The following is a 17,857-nucleotide window of genomic DNA, read 5'->3' as shown; positions in this document are numbered from 1 at the left end:
GAAAAAGAAGCTTCTTAAAATCTCCTCGGCAGCTTTGAAGTTCGACTTTTCGTCATCTTTGATGTCGAATCAAATAATCTCTTTAAAAATAATAACAATAACAAAGAGCTTAATGGCAAACTCGCGATGACAAACTTTGCAAAACGACTGCCGGAGATCTGAGATAAGCAAAAGTATATTAAAAATACAATAAAGGACTTGATTCTTAATTGAGGTTAAAAAGCGTGCTATTTTTGGCATTACAAGACATGTCAACTTGTTGATGGTCACCCTGTCAAACATATAAAACGGAAAATAGAGAAAGCTCTTGTGCGCTGCTAGTTGGTGATTGAGTTAAGGTGTACATTTCGCTTGATCCGCTGAAATCCAGTAACCACGAGTGTCGCATTATATGACGCGATGTTTGAAATTCTATTTTGTCGCTGTCAACTTGAAGACAATTAGAATTTTAAATTTTGTCCTTCGCCCTGTGGTGGTCTCCAGAAACAATCTGCCTAATTTGTTTGCATAGGTGAAAGAAGTTATTTTTGAGTTTAATCGTGGAGATCGAGTTTCTGTGACCTTCTCTGCGACATGAAGTCTCTGGAGGCAGCGATTCTTATGGCCAGATGGTTTGCAAGGAGTCAATAAGCCTAGAATTCCCCACGAATCGCCGAATATCCAGAGATGCATGTTCATTTCCTTCTCATTCTTGCCGTGATCAGCTTGAGTAAGTACTGACTCATTCAAATGGTGATTTCGCTTTGAGAGCGTGCTTCTTTGACTTCCATAGGTTATCATAATCTTCGAGCTCCTACGCATAGATAACACACTAGAACGTAACGCTGCGAACAGGTTTCGAAGAGGTCACAAAATTATTGATCAGCTGAGTTTATTAGAGTTATAACGCATCAGTCGTTAATTAAACTGAAACTCCGTTTCTTTGTTTCAAACAAGCACGCTTTTGACAACACCAAGTGTTGCTTAGCTATAGTTAACGCTTTTGGAATTTCGTAGGCAAACAATGGTTTTAAAATTACAACAACACAGTGATCTTGCTTGGTATGACCTTACACGGAGTCAACTGAGAAATCTCCGAGTTCTTGAGCACATCTGACTGAAATACAGTAGTTCAAGATCTTCTCAGTAGTAACACGAACATCGAAGAGCTGGAAAGTTTTCAACATATGGCCACTTAGGCCAGTTTCAGATAAATCGCTATTTCTCACGCTTTTGTTCCTTTGAGAGAGTCATTTGCGGTCTGTGAGTGTTTCAAACAGATAAAAACAGGAAATAGTAACGTTTTCCTGTTTCCCGGACTTTTTTTCACCCAGGATAAACGAATGAATACGTTCTACTTACTGGATGAAATAGGGCAAAAGATTTAAGGTTTATCTCCTGCCAAAAATACCGAAATTTGACTGTTTGACCAAGAACGTGATATCGGACAATAAGACACGGGGTTTAGGCAAATCAAAACTTACTCTGGTGCCATTCAGACTCTGCTAGGTAATGGCAAATGGGAACAGCTATCTCGTTCACCGTTGCTAAAATGCTCTCAGCATTTCTCTTTACACTTTTGTTTAATTTGCGTCAAAACGCCATCTTCAAGAGAAGCACTTAGCTGTATTTATCTCTCACGAAGACTCCAAGCTTTTTGTTTAACATAAATCCTGGCATATTTAAAACCTTAGTGATTGTCATAGTTCAAAACAGTAACGGGGATCTCATTTCTTTTCATAGACGTGGGTAGTGAGACTGGCGGAGTATTTGGCTGTCTTAGCTAACTGCCGTCTTCAAGTCTGCAGTTAAATGGCCTATAAATTATGTTCACATGTTCACTGATTGAGAATCGAGTATTACAGGCACTCCTACTGCTCTGACGAAATAGGTTGTGTAAGTTGAATCGAAAATGAGGTTTCCTTTACTCATGTTTGCGGCTGTTTGGCGCCTTGAGAATTTTTGTCAATAATCGATAAAGGAAATGTCCCGACCTCTAAATACAGTCGTTTAACGCTGCATTTTATCGGGAGAAAAATATATAACTTCGATATCACGTATTTATTCTTTAATTTCTCCTTTAGGATAAACTTAATTCACTTATTAAGATGATAGGCGATGGATATATAATAAAGAAAATCAATTAATCAATTAATTAACAGAAGAATGGTGTGCCAAGAAAATATCAGAACCGACAATAAACGAATCGTGCGACAGTCAGTAAAGGGAATATATTATTCAATCCAGTGAAGGGTCTGTTAGAACATTAACACACCGATATGAGTCGTTTCGGTTGATAGACAAGGTACACTTTTAATTTTCTCAAACTGACTCAAGACTGTAGGTAGTCCATCCTTCTTTCCAATTCCCTTTTCTACCTTCAAACAGGAAAAAAGTAATGCTCGAAATTTTCCAGCGATTTTTAATCTTTTAACAAAGCAAAGATTTGCAAAAATATTATTCTTTGAGCTTCCTAATTCTCATCACCTTCCTACTTCTATCTGTTATGATGCTATAAAGAACTTAGAGAATGATCGTTACACAAGATTTTTAAAAGAATTGCGTGTGAGCAGCATTAAGACATGTAAGGAAGATTTTAGTTGGCAAAAGAAAACGACAACTTAGTGGAACCGCAAAGCCGATTATCTGACAGCTGTCGGCGACTCTTGCGGAAACAACGTTATCATTTTTTTTGGTAAATGCTTGACCTTAAAAAATTATAATAAAATAAAGATAAATTAAACATCCTCTAGATAATTGACCTGACTTCTGCCTTTTAGTTCATTATCGTGCCCTCGATAATTTTAATTATCGAGAGTTGACTTGAATGAATAGCATTTCTGTTTTAAAAACAAATACCTGTTCACCTTAACTTGGGAATTCTTCTGTAAATAATGGGCAGATAGGCTACAGTAACCTGTAATATAAGACGGTGTGGATGGGCTTTAACTGATAGTGGAATATCGGTGAAAAATTTAACTGCCAGCCGAAAAATAACGGGCTTGTTTAACTGATAGCTGACATCTGAGATTGATAATAAAAATCCACTCATAAATAAGAAAGGGGCTGAAATTGTAATTGATAGATGAGAAATAGCCAAAAATTTAACTGTGTGCGGGGAAGGGGGCGGGGGGTTGGAAACCCAGGCAATAGTCTTCTTGGTTTGTTCACATGGAATGGGAGAGATGAAAGAATTTACACCTGTTGGGATCTTGGGACAATTTAAGCCTTGTGTTTTTGTTTCAGACTGAAAGGTTTTCTCGTTCATGCACCGGATATAAATAACGCAAAATACTAAAAACAGACGAAAAGAAACAATACTGCATCCACCTACAATGGCTCACAAGACTGATGTTTTGTCATTGTCATTTGTTTTGTCATGATCGAAATAACCAGAAACTTCTCTTCACGAAATACACAAGTAATATCTTTGGCTATAAATACATGTATAGTTAATTTTCCTTGGTTCGCGGATGAGAGAATATTCGTTTCCTAACTAGCTGAAGATGTGGTGTGATGTTTAATAATTCTTTTTTCCTTTTATATAGAAAAACAAACAAAGAATACGTGACGCAACTCAGTCACTCTTTCAACATGCTCTGCGGTGTAATTTACAGTAATCCGCGAAGTCATTTGTTTATTCTCTGTTCTCCATACCACCATCATCACTTGTTAAGTGGCCCACTTTTTCACACCTTATCCACAACTTTTTTTGTGTGTTGACAGTGAAAAGAGCCTCTGCAAACTGTTCAAAAAATAACACAGCAGGCGAAAACAGTCAAATTGAGATGAATGCCCAGAAGGGCGAACTCGCAAGTCCTGGCTATCCAGAATTCTTCACTGACGATATTCAATGCACGTGGTATATCTACGTGGCAAGAAAATACTCTATTGAACTGGAATTTATATTCTTCGACTTTGGAAACTCGCAGCCATGCTCTACGACGGAGGACGAAAGTTATCTAGAAGTGCGTGACGGCGTGCACCGTGACAGTCAGCAGCTTGGATTGTTTTGTGGTCACGCAAGACCTGAGAAGATTTCTACTATTGGAAGTCAAATGCGGGTGAGCTTCAAAGCAAGTCGATATAGGTCAGTGAAGTTCAAAGCGACATACAGAGCTGTGAGAGGTGAGGCTGATTGATTTTACGTGACATGAGCTCATGTCACGATTTACAGATTTCCCTTACAAGCACTGCTTTGTATGTGTGAACCTGAATAAGATGTTGTGGCAAAGTTTAGGAGCGTAGCATTTTTGAAGTTCAAGTTCACTGTCAGGAAGTAATATTTCATTAACATTTATATTTCATTAACATTTTTATACTGACATTAGCAGCAGTATACAAAACAATGGCTGGTCTTCAGATTTCTTTAATCTAGGTAGAGGTCTGCGTCAAGGCTGTCCCCTGTCCCCTTACCTTCTTATTTTATGCGCTGAAATCCTGGGGGTAGCAGTAAGACGAGATAAATTAATTCGTGGTATTCAAATTTCGGACAATGAATGCAAAATAAGCCTGTATGCTGATGATACCACGCTTATATTGGACGGTACAAAGTCCTCAATTGAAAGATCCTTTTTGCTACTTAAGAGCAGCTTCGCCTAAATATCAACTTGACTTGGAAATAGCGAAAAAATCGAATTTCTTCAAACTCGCCCACAATGAAGCCCTACGGGCACTAGTTACAAAAATATCGTTTTAAGTTCGATAAATCAAAAATTATTTTTTTCCTCAATTTTTTCGTTTCGATGCCCCAAATCGGCCAAAATCCATCGAAAATGAGCGGCATATTCAGAGGCTCGTAAACTCAAAAGCAAAAATCTTCATTACAAACTGATTGCACATCGTATTTGTACTTCCTTTCTTGTCTATTTAGAGCTAAATAGATCGTGATTTGATTAGAACTTAAGTATTTGACTTATTTTTTAAGTTAACGACCCAAGACAGCTTTACAAGAGGTCTACATTTAGCCTATTTTCAAATGCTAAAAAGGCGTTCTGGTACACGGCTTTTCCCAAAATGACTAGTTTGGTCTGAAAGAGCATTGTTTCTTCTTCAAATTAGTGAAATAAAATTTTTGGGTAAATAAAATCGCGAGCGCTGAGATAGCGAACTAAATACAGCACTTCTTCCTGAAAACGTGACCTTTGACCCGAGTGTAACGAAACCAATTAATGCAAGAAAAACCCGGAAGAAAAGCAAACGCTTCGTTATTTTGAAACAATTTCTAGTGATATCTCTCCGAAACCATGATTGCAAGAAACTATTTCCAGCTATGAAATCTTGCAGGGTCAAAGAAGGAGCTAAAGGGCGCATTTTGACACAATAACTTTGTTTGCTGAGAATTGAATTGCAGTCAATTCCAGTGAAATTTGTAAACTTGAAGTATGTTAGCCGATACTTACCTGAATATTTATATTAATAGAAGAGTCGTCTTCTTGGATCAACCTTCAAAAGAAGCTGGATCCAGATTTGGAAACCTCTAAAAGAAGAAATGTTAATGTTCCGTGACCTGCCCGCTGCTATAAATTAGCTTAAATTCCATGCACATGCCGACCGCATGTTTGTCGTAAAACTCACTTAACTCCTCTGACAGTTTCCATGGGCAACCCCAAAATAAACAATCCCCAAAAATGTAAAGTGAAATTGGCTATCTTCATGAACAGTTATAGAAGCTAGAGTCACGTTCCATTACCTTTTAAAAGGGCTTGATTCTAAGTTGTTCACTCAGTAGTTACTGTCACGTTCGCATACTGCGTAGTATCGGTCGTGCACACTGAGTAAGTTTCCCATACACAGTCTTGTACGCGTTTGTCTATTGAATCAAAAGTCAAATACTGCGCTTGTGCAGCCTGTGGATAAATGACAAACTTTCAGATATATTTAACACTATTTTGTAACTAGACCCAAAAAAAAGAGTCACAATGAAAAGCCCAAACAAGTGTCTGCAGTCTGCACGGTCTGCACTGTTTTGGCATGACCGATTCGCGGCATTCGAACGTGAGAGTAGTGAACAAAGTCGACGCAAACAAATAAAATCAAGCACTTTTTAAAGGTAATGGAACTTGACTCTAGCTTCTAACTGTTCATGAAGACAGCCAATTTCACTTTACATTTTTGGGAATTGTTTATCTTGGGGTTGCCCATGGAAACTGTCAGTGGAGTTCAGTTGGTTTTACGACAAACATGCGGTTGGCATGTTCATGGAATTTATAACATCGGGCAGGTCACGGAATATTAAACATTTCTTCTTTTAAAGGTTTCCAAATCTGGGTCCAGCTTCTTTTGAAGGTTACTCCTAGAAGACGACTCTTCTATAAATATAAATATTCAGGTAAGTATCGGCTAACATACTTCAAGTTTGCAAATTTCACTGGAATTCGTTAACGATCATTGACTTCAATTCTCAGCAAACAAAGTTATTGTGTCAAAATGCGCCCTTTAGCTCCTTCTTTGACCCTGCAAGATTTCATAGCTGGAAATAGTTTCTTGCAATCATGGTTTCGGAGAGATATCACTAGAAATTGTTTCAAAATAACGAAGCATTTGCTTTTCTTCCGGGTTTTCTTGCACTAATCGGTTTCGTTACGCTCGGGTCAAAGGTCAAGTTTTCAGGAAGAAGTGCTGTATTTAGTTCGCTATCTCAGCGCTCGCGATTTTATTTACCCAAAAATTTTATTTCACTAATTTGAAGAAGAAACAATGCTCTTTCAGACCAAACTAGTCATTTTGGGAAAAGCCGTGTACCAGAACGCCTTTTTAGCATTTGAAAATAGGCTAAATGTAGACCTCTTGTAAAGCTGTCTTGGGTCGTTAACTTAAAAAATAAGTCAAATATTTAAGTTCTAATCAAATCACGATCTATTTAGCTCTAAATAGACAAGAAAGGAAGTACAAATACGACGTGCACTCAGTTTGTAATGAAGATTTTTGCTTTTGAGTTTACGAGCCTCTGAATATGCCGCTCATTTTCGATGGATTTTGGCCGATTTGGGGCATCGAAACGAAAAAATTGCGGAAAAAATACTTTTTGATTTATCGAACTTAAAACAATATTTTTGTAACTAGTGCCCGTAGGGCTTCATTGTGGGCGAGTTTGAAGAAATTCGATTTTTTCGCTATTTCCAAGTCTAGTTGATATTTAGGCGAAGCTGTTCTTAATATCTTCGTCAAATTGTCACGCCTAAAAGTCAACTACGAGAAGACCGAGGCACTCTGGATTGGATCTTTTAAAAACCGAACGGATAAACTAGAAATAAATCAAAACATCAAGTGGAGTTCTCGGAAGGTCAAAGCCCTTGGAGTATGGTTTTCGATTAGCAAGGAAGAAGCTGCCATGCCAAATTACCAGGAAAAGAAGGAAAAAATCTCTAAAATCTTAAGTTGCTGGCAGCTCAGAAGATTAACTCTGCTAGGGAAAGTTACGGTTATTAAAAGCTTAGCTGCATCTCAGCTTGTTTACATCATGTCATCTTTGCCATCTTCGCAATCTTATCTGAAAGAAATACATCAACTTCTGTACAATTTTCTGTGGGATGGGAGAGGGATAAAATTAAACGAAGTGTGATGTTAAACGAATGTAAAGATGGTGGATTAAAAATGTTAGACATTCGATCCTTCAACCATGCTCTGAAATCAAAATGAGTAAAGAAGTATCTTGATGACAACAATCAAGCAAAATGGAAACTATTTTTTGACTTTTTTTATTGAACAACACGACGGTGAATTACTTCTGACTGGTAATTTGAAGCAAGCTGATGTAGCTGGTTTAAACATTCAGGACTCTTTTACCAAGGAAGTAATCGAAATCTGGTCAAATTTAATCCATGAAGAAAACCCAACACACTTCGGCAATGCGCCAATTTGGTACAACTCCCTTAAAAGAATTGAAAACCGGCCAATCTTTTATTCTGATTGGTCTCGTGCGGGAGTTAATCAGGCCAAAGACTTGCTAGATCAAAAGTTTGACTTTTTAAAGTATAAGGGTTTTAAAACTCGCTACAAAGTTAATACTACTTTTTTAAAGTACTATGGTGTAGTCTCCGCCCTAGCAAAAGTAAAAAAGTGTTTTCAGGACCAGGCTACGATGAACTCTGAAGACCAACTTACTCGTAGTCAAAAGTTACTATCGTCCTCAAGCTTTTACAATGAAGCGTATAAGTTAATTGTCAAAGGAATCACTTCATCACCTGATAAAAGCCAAAGTAAATGGATAGCTGACTGCGAAAATTACGAAAACTTTATAGAATGGGATAAGTCATAATTTTGCCTTTCTATTGCACGAAAGAAACCAAACCTCAGACTTTCCAATTTAAGCTTCTTCACAGAAGAATTGCAACGATTGATTATCTCTATAAAATGGGTATCTCTTTAACAGACATGTGTACTTTCTGTGAACAAAAAAAAGAAAGCCTGATTCATCTCTTCTGGGACTGTGAATTCGTTCAAACCATTTGCAAACATCCAACACTGGTTGATACAGCATCAGATAAAGCCACAGAACTTTTCTTTGACCCTACCATCTACCTGGGACTAGTTGATAGTACAGAGGATATATACTTCTACACCATGCACCTCTAATTGGCAGATATCACATTTATTCATCGAAAATAAAGAATACCCTCCCGAATTTACAAATATTTTCACAAACTTTCCTTAAGTTTCAGGAAATCGAAAAATGTTATGCTTATAAGACAAACACTGTTAAGAAATACAATTCGAAATGGAATCTATTCAAATGAACTGTGACTTCTTATCATGAGCATGCTCCCCCAAATCTAGACACAATATTTCAGATCAACAAGAAACAAAATCATTAAGTCGTTAAAAAGTGTGCACCAGCATTATGTAACAGCATGTGGTAACTAGTAAGGTAGAAATCCAAGAGGTTATTGTAACTCTAACTCTAAGAGCGTTTACTCGGGCTTCGTACCACAGTATCAAATCGTATTATACGAAAACGCGTATTGGACACAATAAAAGCAAATTAAAGAATCAGGATATTTTAGCACAAGGGTTCCGCTTAGATATTTACTATTCAAGTTGCTTCGTTGAGTATCCTCCTCATCCTATCGCAAGTTGTGAGTTTAAACCATTTTGGTTCAAGAATGAAGCACAGCTGTCTACGCATTGATGGAGAAGTTGTTTGCAAAGAATTTTCGAGGTCTTTGTACAACTTATGGCGATTACTTTGTACATGCTAGCAGAAATTGTACGAAGTTTGTTTCCTGGTCGTGGCGATCCCAGTAAATTGTGGAGCTGAACATCTTTGCCGTGTTGGGATCTTAAACCCTTTTTAAGAGTCATATCTCCTTTAGAGAGCGAATAATCCCTTTCGAGAGAGCCAAAACGAATCATGATAAACTCCTTCGGGAAAATAACAGCCCTGTGACTAGGCTCAAATTGCATTGCACATAATTTGCATAAACTTTCAAGTTGTGTATTTTGCGGATAACTTCCAAGAATTTGCGACCCTTAACGCAGTTTATGAAGAAATATTCAAGCTACATATTTTTATTGAATCAAGGCAGAAGTATTTTTAATCAAAGGCTCCTGTGAGCAGCTCATGGATGAATGTTTCCTTTTGTCTGTTTCAAAACGAGTCTTCGTGCGAAACCTTTCACATAAAAATGAGTTAATGAACCTGTAGGCGGAAGTCATATGAATGGTTTTGTACTTAGACTCGTTTTGACAAAGAGGCAAATGGCAACTCGGAAATGGCCTATTGGATGAATGAAGAAAACGTAGTTGAATTCAAAGAGAAGAGGAATTGATCATTGTAGAGTTGTTCTTGGTACTGCAGTGGAAAACAGGAAAAGAAACATCAGTTGGTCATATGTGATGGATAGGTTTTGATGTCTAAATATGGTTGTTTATTAACACATATCCTTTAGGTGGTTGAATTCGTTCTCTGGTAAAATCGTTTTAAAATAAATAATTATTTATTACATGTTTGAAATAGATTTCAACAGCTAGAGTACAACAACAAAAATCAAGTTGAACACTGCTTTTATTAGGACCATTTTCTTTCTTTTTAAGTCCACTGAAATACTGACTACCATAATGTAGCACATAAAAGCTAAGAGGATACATTGTAGCCAACAGACTCCTATACATGCAGATCAGATTATACATTTTTTGGCTGAGTTGTAAATAACATAATCCCTTTACAGCATCAGGACACACATGTAGTAGAAGTACAGCATGATAACCATTTTAAGAATTGAATGAAAATTCAACAGGTATAACCTGAAACAGTTAGGATAGCTTATACTTCAAATAAACATTGCAAGATTTGTATTTAATTAATAGAGAGAGATTAACATATTCTATTTTTGTGTTCCTTTATGATTGAGTCTAGTATTTTCCTAATGCCTGATGTATTTACCGTGTTTTTAAATAAAGATGATGATGATGATGATGATTTTCCTTTAATTGTAGTCCTAATATAAAAGACTGATGTTTCTCAACATGTATATGTTCATGTATATGAACACGATATGGAGCTGCTAACTTTACGTTGAAGGTGTATTTCTGTATTCCACTGTAAAGCTGTAGGTTCTGAATTAAGTTTTGACAGGTGTAGTGAGTTGAGGTGGATTTCACTTGTCGACATTCTTAATTTTAAGAAACCTACATGGACAAAGTTCCAAAGTGTTTCCAACTCCGTAATTATACTGTAAATCCTCGAATTAGCACAACCACCGCCCCCACTTCATTAAGTGCCCCCCTCAGTCAAATAAGCGCCCCCTCGTCTTCTCCTAAATATGAAATAAGCGCCCCGGGCGCTAATTCAAGGATTTACGGCGTGCAGTTTGAAGAGCCATTTTATGTACTTGTAACCAATGTCTTTTGCAAAGAATGAGTTTCGACAGCTCAAGTGGCAGCTAACACAAGTGTTAAAAGCATCTTATTCCCTTCCTAAGTAGGAGTGTTCCACATTTATCTGTAATTCTCAGATTAATTCCATGAAGTCTTAAGGGTGACTTGTGTCGTTAAAACCGGTTTCTATGAAGTCTTTTGCTATTATTTTTGGCAGCTGATAAACACATATAGCATTAGTAATGGTGTTGTTACTATTAACATCTGCTTACTGTCGCTTGCATATCATAGTATACTGTAGTTGTTACCACAGTGTTCCTCTGGGTTATTTGCATATGCACAATAGTAGAACTTGCTTCACCTGCAATACACAATAAAGATAATAGTGACATATTTTAAAAGGGTATAAAAATGAATGCAGAAACATTACAGATGTAGATCTTTAATTTGCTACCCTTTCCCTTGCCTCCGTACCCAACCCCAATAAAAATAGGGTACTTACCTAAATGTGGTGTCCAAGTGATATTTCTTGCTTTTCTGGAAAGGGTTTAAGAAAGAAAATGCTAGTTATGAATGGCATGCTTTCCTTCAAGAAACATTGGAGCTAAAATAATTCCTTTAACCTGAAAAATTTATTCTTATACATAGCATCTCCAAATTCTGGTAGAGTTACATGTAATAATATATTTTGAAACTCTATGAGGACTAGGAGTTTAGGAACATAAAAAGCACACTCAGGAAATTCAAACCATTCTTTGTGTCTGCCAATAAATGTTCTGACTGTTTTCTATATGTGATTCAAATAGTTGCTTGATACCTTTAGATACTTATTTGGTATGTCAAGTTTCACCTTCAGCTAAATTAATTATAATGATCTCGTATGATATACATAGTGAAACATATTCAAACAGCTTTCACGGAAATTTATATAAATGGGCTGATGATCACCCACTGATTGTGCACATAATTTGGGGTACATGATCTATCTGTGTATGGTAGTCAGTAGTATACTGGTTAATCAACTGAGTGTATCCTTTGTCTGTTATAAGATATTTCATTAGAGCGTTTTGTTCTGTATTTGCCTACATTAGATCAATATTGAAATCCCCAAGCAGTACAGTTGGAATTGTAGGTTCTATTAATACTGAGTTGTGTAGATGAGTAAGAGCATGAATTAACTGTGAAATTGTAACTTAAGTTTTCGAACGATAGATACCAATGACATGAATATTTGGAATTGGTTGGGTTAAAACCATAACAGTAATTTCTAAATTATTAAAGTTACATCCGTATGGAATTTAATACAATTCAAAACATTAAAAGGTACACAGCAGTTCCATAGAAAGTTCTTATGTTAGACTGGCTAAAGTCTGTAAAGCGTAAATTCCTGAAGCTGATATGCATCATCTCTATCTGACAAGCAAAGTTTTGATTCAACAAAAATGTTGACATCAGTTTTTTGAGTGTTGTACTCACTTCGCACATCATGTATGTGGAGGTGGAGCCAGAGGTGGAGCCAGAGGTGGAGAGATCCAACATTCTGAAACAAGATTGTTTTTGTTTGGGATGAATTGTCGGTCTGTAACACTCTGCCAAAGGAACAAGGCTTGCTTGTGTTCTTAGTCTGCTCATTTCACTTTCAACTTTCTTACTAACCTTTATTTTGAACTCGACGTAAGCTTCTTCAAAGCTATACGAGGCTGGATATATACACGAGAGACTTGTTATCAGCATTTCCAGTACAAACTACAACCATACTACTGATCGGTAATATAAATCGCCAACAGACAGAAATCAACTCTGTAAAGGCAACATCTAACAATGACACAAAATGGCGAACGTCAGCTCTTTTGTGTTTAGAAGTGCTTTTTCAGATAACTACTTTCGGAATCGAGCAGTTTCTGAACGAAAGAATCTAATATTACTAGTACGCAAAAGTGTTCTCATAGACATAGTTTTTAAAGAAAAAAACGATACAACAAGAAGACTTACCTTAGCTTCCATACAACACGGCATTCATTTCATTCCTCCTCCGAGTGATATTAAAACATTTTTAAACGATTCCGTCGATTCGTCCTCGGACCACGGTCGATAGACATTGCAGCTTTCAAGATTTCCATGCAAGGATCGTCGATTTGTCGTAGCAAGTGTTCCTTAGCGTAAAAAGTTTCCATTTTTCAACCCACGAAGGAATCCCTGTTTACAGATCGAACAAAAACCCATCTCCGACCTCCGTGCCGTGTTCCTCCATGTTGTTAAACAAAAATTTACGCCTTTCTAGTACCCCCATAAAACCAATCACACATATCCCCAATCACACATATCCCCAGTAGTCCTTGAGACAAAAACAATACCTAGCAGGGGAGGTAGGAGAAAAATGCTTAATCCGGATTTAATGAATAAATTAATCAGAATGGAGTGAATGAGTGAGTGAGTGCCATTGGACTGCCTACTAAGCTCATGGATGACGTAAATTACGTCATCCATGGGCTAAAAGGACTCTCATTTATAAGGGAAGATGCGGCATTCTGTTTTGCTATTTATTTTGGTTTCATGCTCGTCTAGTTCATGTCACGCAACATGATTTTCTTTTGCAGTCAGAAACAGTTTTCTAAAAGAATAAGAATTGGCAATTGCTAAGACCGCTAAATATATTTGAACAACTAGTGAAATAACTGGCTAAGCTATCGTTAATGCAGATTTTCCTTAGGACTTGACAAGAACATTGGTTCGTCAATAATTCCGCACAATTCCCCGCACAATCGAGGGTTTAATTCTGCCGCACAATGTGCCTCCAAATTCACACGTTATTTTTTTTTTCCTGCACCCTACTAGAAAGCCAACTAACTTGGAGGTAAGATATTTAATTCAAGTTACCGAAAGTCTTATCTTTACAACTTTGGAGATCGACATATTTTGCGCGATGCAAGTAACAAGTCGCACGTTTTTAATGAACTACGAGTCCAAAAACGTTTTCGTATTTAGCTCGTTTCATTGCAGTATGATTTGTTTTACTGCAATGTTCTAAATAATAACAGCAGTAGCCACATACCGTCATTGACTGCCTATTTTTTGCCAGTGTTTTCGTAGATTGAACTCATACCGCAATCGGCTCAGTTCAGTGTTATCTCACGAGAACGTTTCGAGCGTGAACATAGCTTACCTGGCTGGCTTTCAAGCAATATAATTCGTGGACCGACCCTTTCTGAAAACGATCGACATCTTTGTATGTGAGATGAATGTATAAGGCGCGATTCTTGCTAAAACGTTCTTCGCAAAACACCGCATTCTGTCACGGAGAGCGAGCTATGTCGCGTTTCTCGTTCCCAGTTTCCATGGTCTACGCATGGAACGCCTAGGACCATGATCCCCCTTTTGGCGACCAAAACGCTAGCACTTTAAGACTCGGGCTTTCCTACGGAAGCCCAAGTAAAAACTATAAAAGGGGTTAATCGTGCCTAAATAATATCATATGCATACAATCGGGGGAAGGGAAAAAGTTTTCTGGAATGTAAGTACTGTAACTATAACCAAGTAAGTAGTAGATAAATGTTGTACTGTAGCATTGTATTGTAAGTATTTTTCATTGTAAGTAGTGTTTTTTGTTTTTTGTTTTTGTTTTCTTTTTTTGGTCTGTTAGAGCATTTATGACTCTCCTGAGCGTGACCAAGTCATGTTCTCCGCATTTCTACTTTACGCATACCATAAATAGATTTAAAACGATTCATTTGACTGAAGAAGAGCCAACTCTCTTAGTTATCCTCTCGTGTCCTCTCTCCATTACAGTTAAACGTGTTATAATTAACAATTATTCCACGAGCGCGCGTTGGATATGAGATGATAGATGACTATAATCATCTCATATCCAACAAGCACGAGTGGAATAATTGTTTTATTAAAAACGCTCCCAAATTATAGAAAACTAGACTAAAAGAAAAATAAAAACGCCCCAAATATTCACGCATACGCTTACCATATTTGTAGAGCATGGTATAATGGCTCATAACCCATGATGGCTAAGCCAATGAAAACTTTCGAATTGCATTATCCAATGATCTAGTGGTGGTGGTGGAAGTGGTAGTAGTAGTGGTAGTGGCAGTGACTGTGGCAGTGGCAGTGGTAGTGGCAGTGGCAGTGGCAGTGGCAGTGGTAGTGGCAGTGGCAGTGGCACTGATAGTGACAGGGGCAGTGGCAATGGCAGTGGTAGTGGCAGTGGCAGTGGTAGTGGTTGGTAGTGGCAGTGGCAGTGGCAGTGGCAGTGGCAGTGGCAGTGGCAGTGGCAGTGGCAGTGGCAGTGGCAATACTAGTGGCAGTGGCAGTGGTAGTGGCAGTGATAGTGGCAGTGGCAGTGGCAGTGGCAGTGGCAGTGGCAGTGGCAGTGGCAGTGGCAGTGGCAGTGGCAGTGGCAGTGGTAGTGGCAGTGGCAGTGGCAGTGGTAGTGGCAGTGGCAGTGGCAGTGGTAGTGGCAGTGGCAGTGGCAGTGGTAGTGGTAGTGGTAGTGGTAGTGGTAGTGGTAGTAGTAGTAATAGTAGTAGAAGGAAAGAGGTTAATCTAAATGCCTCAGCTGTTAGTTTAGAGTTGGAATTTCCCACTTAATATACAGCGCTTCTTTTATCTTAACTTGAAAACTCAAGGCCGCAGAATCTGGAATCGTGAAAGATTCTGCAGAGCACGAGTCACGACAAGTCCCTGATTACTTCAAGTGCTTGTAAACATGCGAAGCCTCGTCCGACACAAGGTGCTCGCGGAGACGTGTACAAATGTGGCGTGGCCTCGCAAATGTAGCAAGCATTACAGCCAGCACACGTTAATTTATAAGCGACACGCGCACGGAGACTCTGCGGCACGGCACTAACTTGCTATCTACATCAGTTTTGTAATAACGTTTAAACAGCTGTCTTAATTTAATCTGCGCAACTTTAGAGAAAGGGCCAAATAAGGGAGTTTGTAGAAATGTGTAGAAGTTCCATCAGAGCTGACCGGGCCGGTCTGCACGTTTGAAGGATTGACATAAGCGTCGTAAGCGTCCCTGTCCATGACAGCTATGCCATTTCCCTTGTCAGGTTTAAGTATAACTATGTCCTTGTTCTTTCTCAGTTCCTTTAAAATCCTGAAGGTTGATGCGATGAAACATACGAGTGGGCGAGATGAGAGAGATCCACAAGCAGTTTTTCCTTTTGCTCCTTGTCAATGGTATTTGCTCATGATAGTAGTGTTTAGTTTCAGGAGGTCCTGGCACTAAACAGTATCAGTTACTAGGGAGTCGGTCAGATGTTCCTATGGAGCTAGGTTGAAATTCATCGTTTGTGATTTATCTTCATTTCTTTTCCATCGCAGATTCTCCACCAATAGTACTTGTTATTGCCGGTGTGTCTACCATTGTTGGTTTAATGATGATCTTGTTGTTATTAACTCTTTACTTGAAAAGAAAGAGAAGAAATTGTGACGAAGAAAACACTAATGAATGTCAAAACCAAGAAAATGAACAGAACCGCCCTAGCGGCGCATCGGCTACACAAGAGGAACACATAGATCTTCAGTTTTCTCCGGTGGTGGAAAGAACAAACACGCGCAAGCAATCATTTTCAGAGCAAGAGTTAGGGACTTCATGCTACAAAAATCAGAGGAAACAATCGCAATCGCACGGCACTTTAGCGCGGGAAAATCTTGCGCCTGTTGTGGAGTAAAGAGTTCATCCAACGAATTGCGGGGAACTAGTGAACAATAGATATTCATCCCCACTGTCTCAGCCTGGGCAGCAAGAGGTGGTGAAGGGAATCCTGATGGCAGACGAAAGTTGAAAGAGAGCGAGAATTATGAACTGTGAGACCTAAATAATTTTACATAAACGTTTCAACACTAACACGCTCGGTCACGAATGATCAAGACTACACGTGATAAACAAGAAAAGTACAACAGCAGGTTCCTACGCGGAATGAGAAAATTCTTCGATAAGAATCCCATCTTCATTTCAATCTTGCTGTCAGCCGATTACTTCATTGATGTTGCTAAGCAACACATTTCGTAAGCTAGATAAGACTGAAAGTAGCGAGTAAGCGCACAGTATTACAAGACTTACAAGAATCGGGATGGCTCAAGTGCTTCATTTTGCAACGAAAAATGGCAAAAGTGCAGATGAATATTATAAATATTAATAAAAGTAAGAACAACCGATAGATGAAAAAAAAAAAAACATTATATGTTCGCGCCTGGTGTGGTGCAGTCACAAGGAGTGACATTATCTGTAGAGTAGCCTGGCTACACACTTCAAGTCAAGATGGCATGTCTTCTGTAATTTTCTTTTATTGAAAAAAAAAAACAAAAAATGTCCTTACATTTAACACCTTTTGATTAATTTCTTCTTTGAATCCGTACTGTTCGAGTCTGTAAATGAAATCATTCAGTCCGACCACTTGATCGCCATAAATTGTACGGATAGTAGGTCATATTCGTATTCTCGGTATTGAACTGGAACTAGCTTGCAATGGAGGCTCATGGGGCGGAATATCATTAAAAAGAAATTAATGTCATTTGCATTTGAAAAGACTCCCGCATTAACCTCAGTTGCAAGCTAGTTCCAGTCCAATACCGAGAATACGAACATGGCCTATTGAGATTATAGCGCTGAACCTTGAACCTGTGTAATTTAAATCAAACAAATGTCCAGTTATTGGTGAACAATTTTCAATATCGTCCTCAAGTAAGAGTCAAATAAAACTTCTACCTAGAGACATCAGTTATTGTCATAGAAACAGTATAACATATAAAACACACCCTTGAAATTATGTTCAAATGCTGATAACTCAAATGCGAACCACGTGACACTCATTTATGTTATCGGTCTAGAAGGGTTTGAAAGCTGTCATATTATTGTTTAGATCTCTGATTTTTGGCAGCCATGAATTACTTGACCGACACGGTGCCCTGGCCGAGATCATTGTGTTATGTTCTTGGGACATTTTACTCTCACGCTATCTCTTTCCTCCCAGGAGTGAGTACAAGCACACTGCTAGGGCGCCTGGACCATATAAAATCTGCAGTGGACTTTCATCTCCCCCGG

The 17,857-nt window shown here is 38.3% G+C and overlaps 1 protein-coding gene across 1 annotated transcript; it reads left to right on the top strand.

Moving 5' to 3' along the window:
• Positions 1-334: 334 nt before the first annotated feature.
• Positions 335-17,671, top strand: LOC145497985 (uncharacterized). Its single transcript, XM_081477859.1, has 3 exons — positions 335-709; positions 3,706-4,107; positions 16,135-17,671. The coding sequence occupies exons 1-3, from the start codon at positions 667-669 to the stop codon at positions 16,482-16,484; spliced, it is 795 nt and encodes a 264-aa protein (XP_081333985.1). The 5' UTR covers positions 335-666; the 3' UTR covers positions 16,485-17,671.
• The last annotated feature ends 186 nt before the right edge of the window (positions 17,672-17,857 follow it).

The sequence above is a fragment of the Orbicella franksi genome, chromosome 9, assembly GCF_964199315.1.
Source record: "Orbicella franksi chromosome 9, jaOrbFran1.1, whole genome shotgun sequence".
Lineage (NCBI taxonomy): Eukaryota > Metazoa > Cnidaria > Anthozoa > Scleractinia > Merulinidae > Orbicella > Orbicella franksi.
The sequence above is the reverse complement of the archived record's forward strand: the minus strand, read 5'-3'. Positions and strand labels throughout refer to the sequence as shown.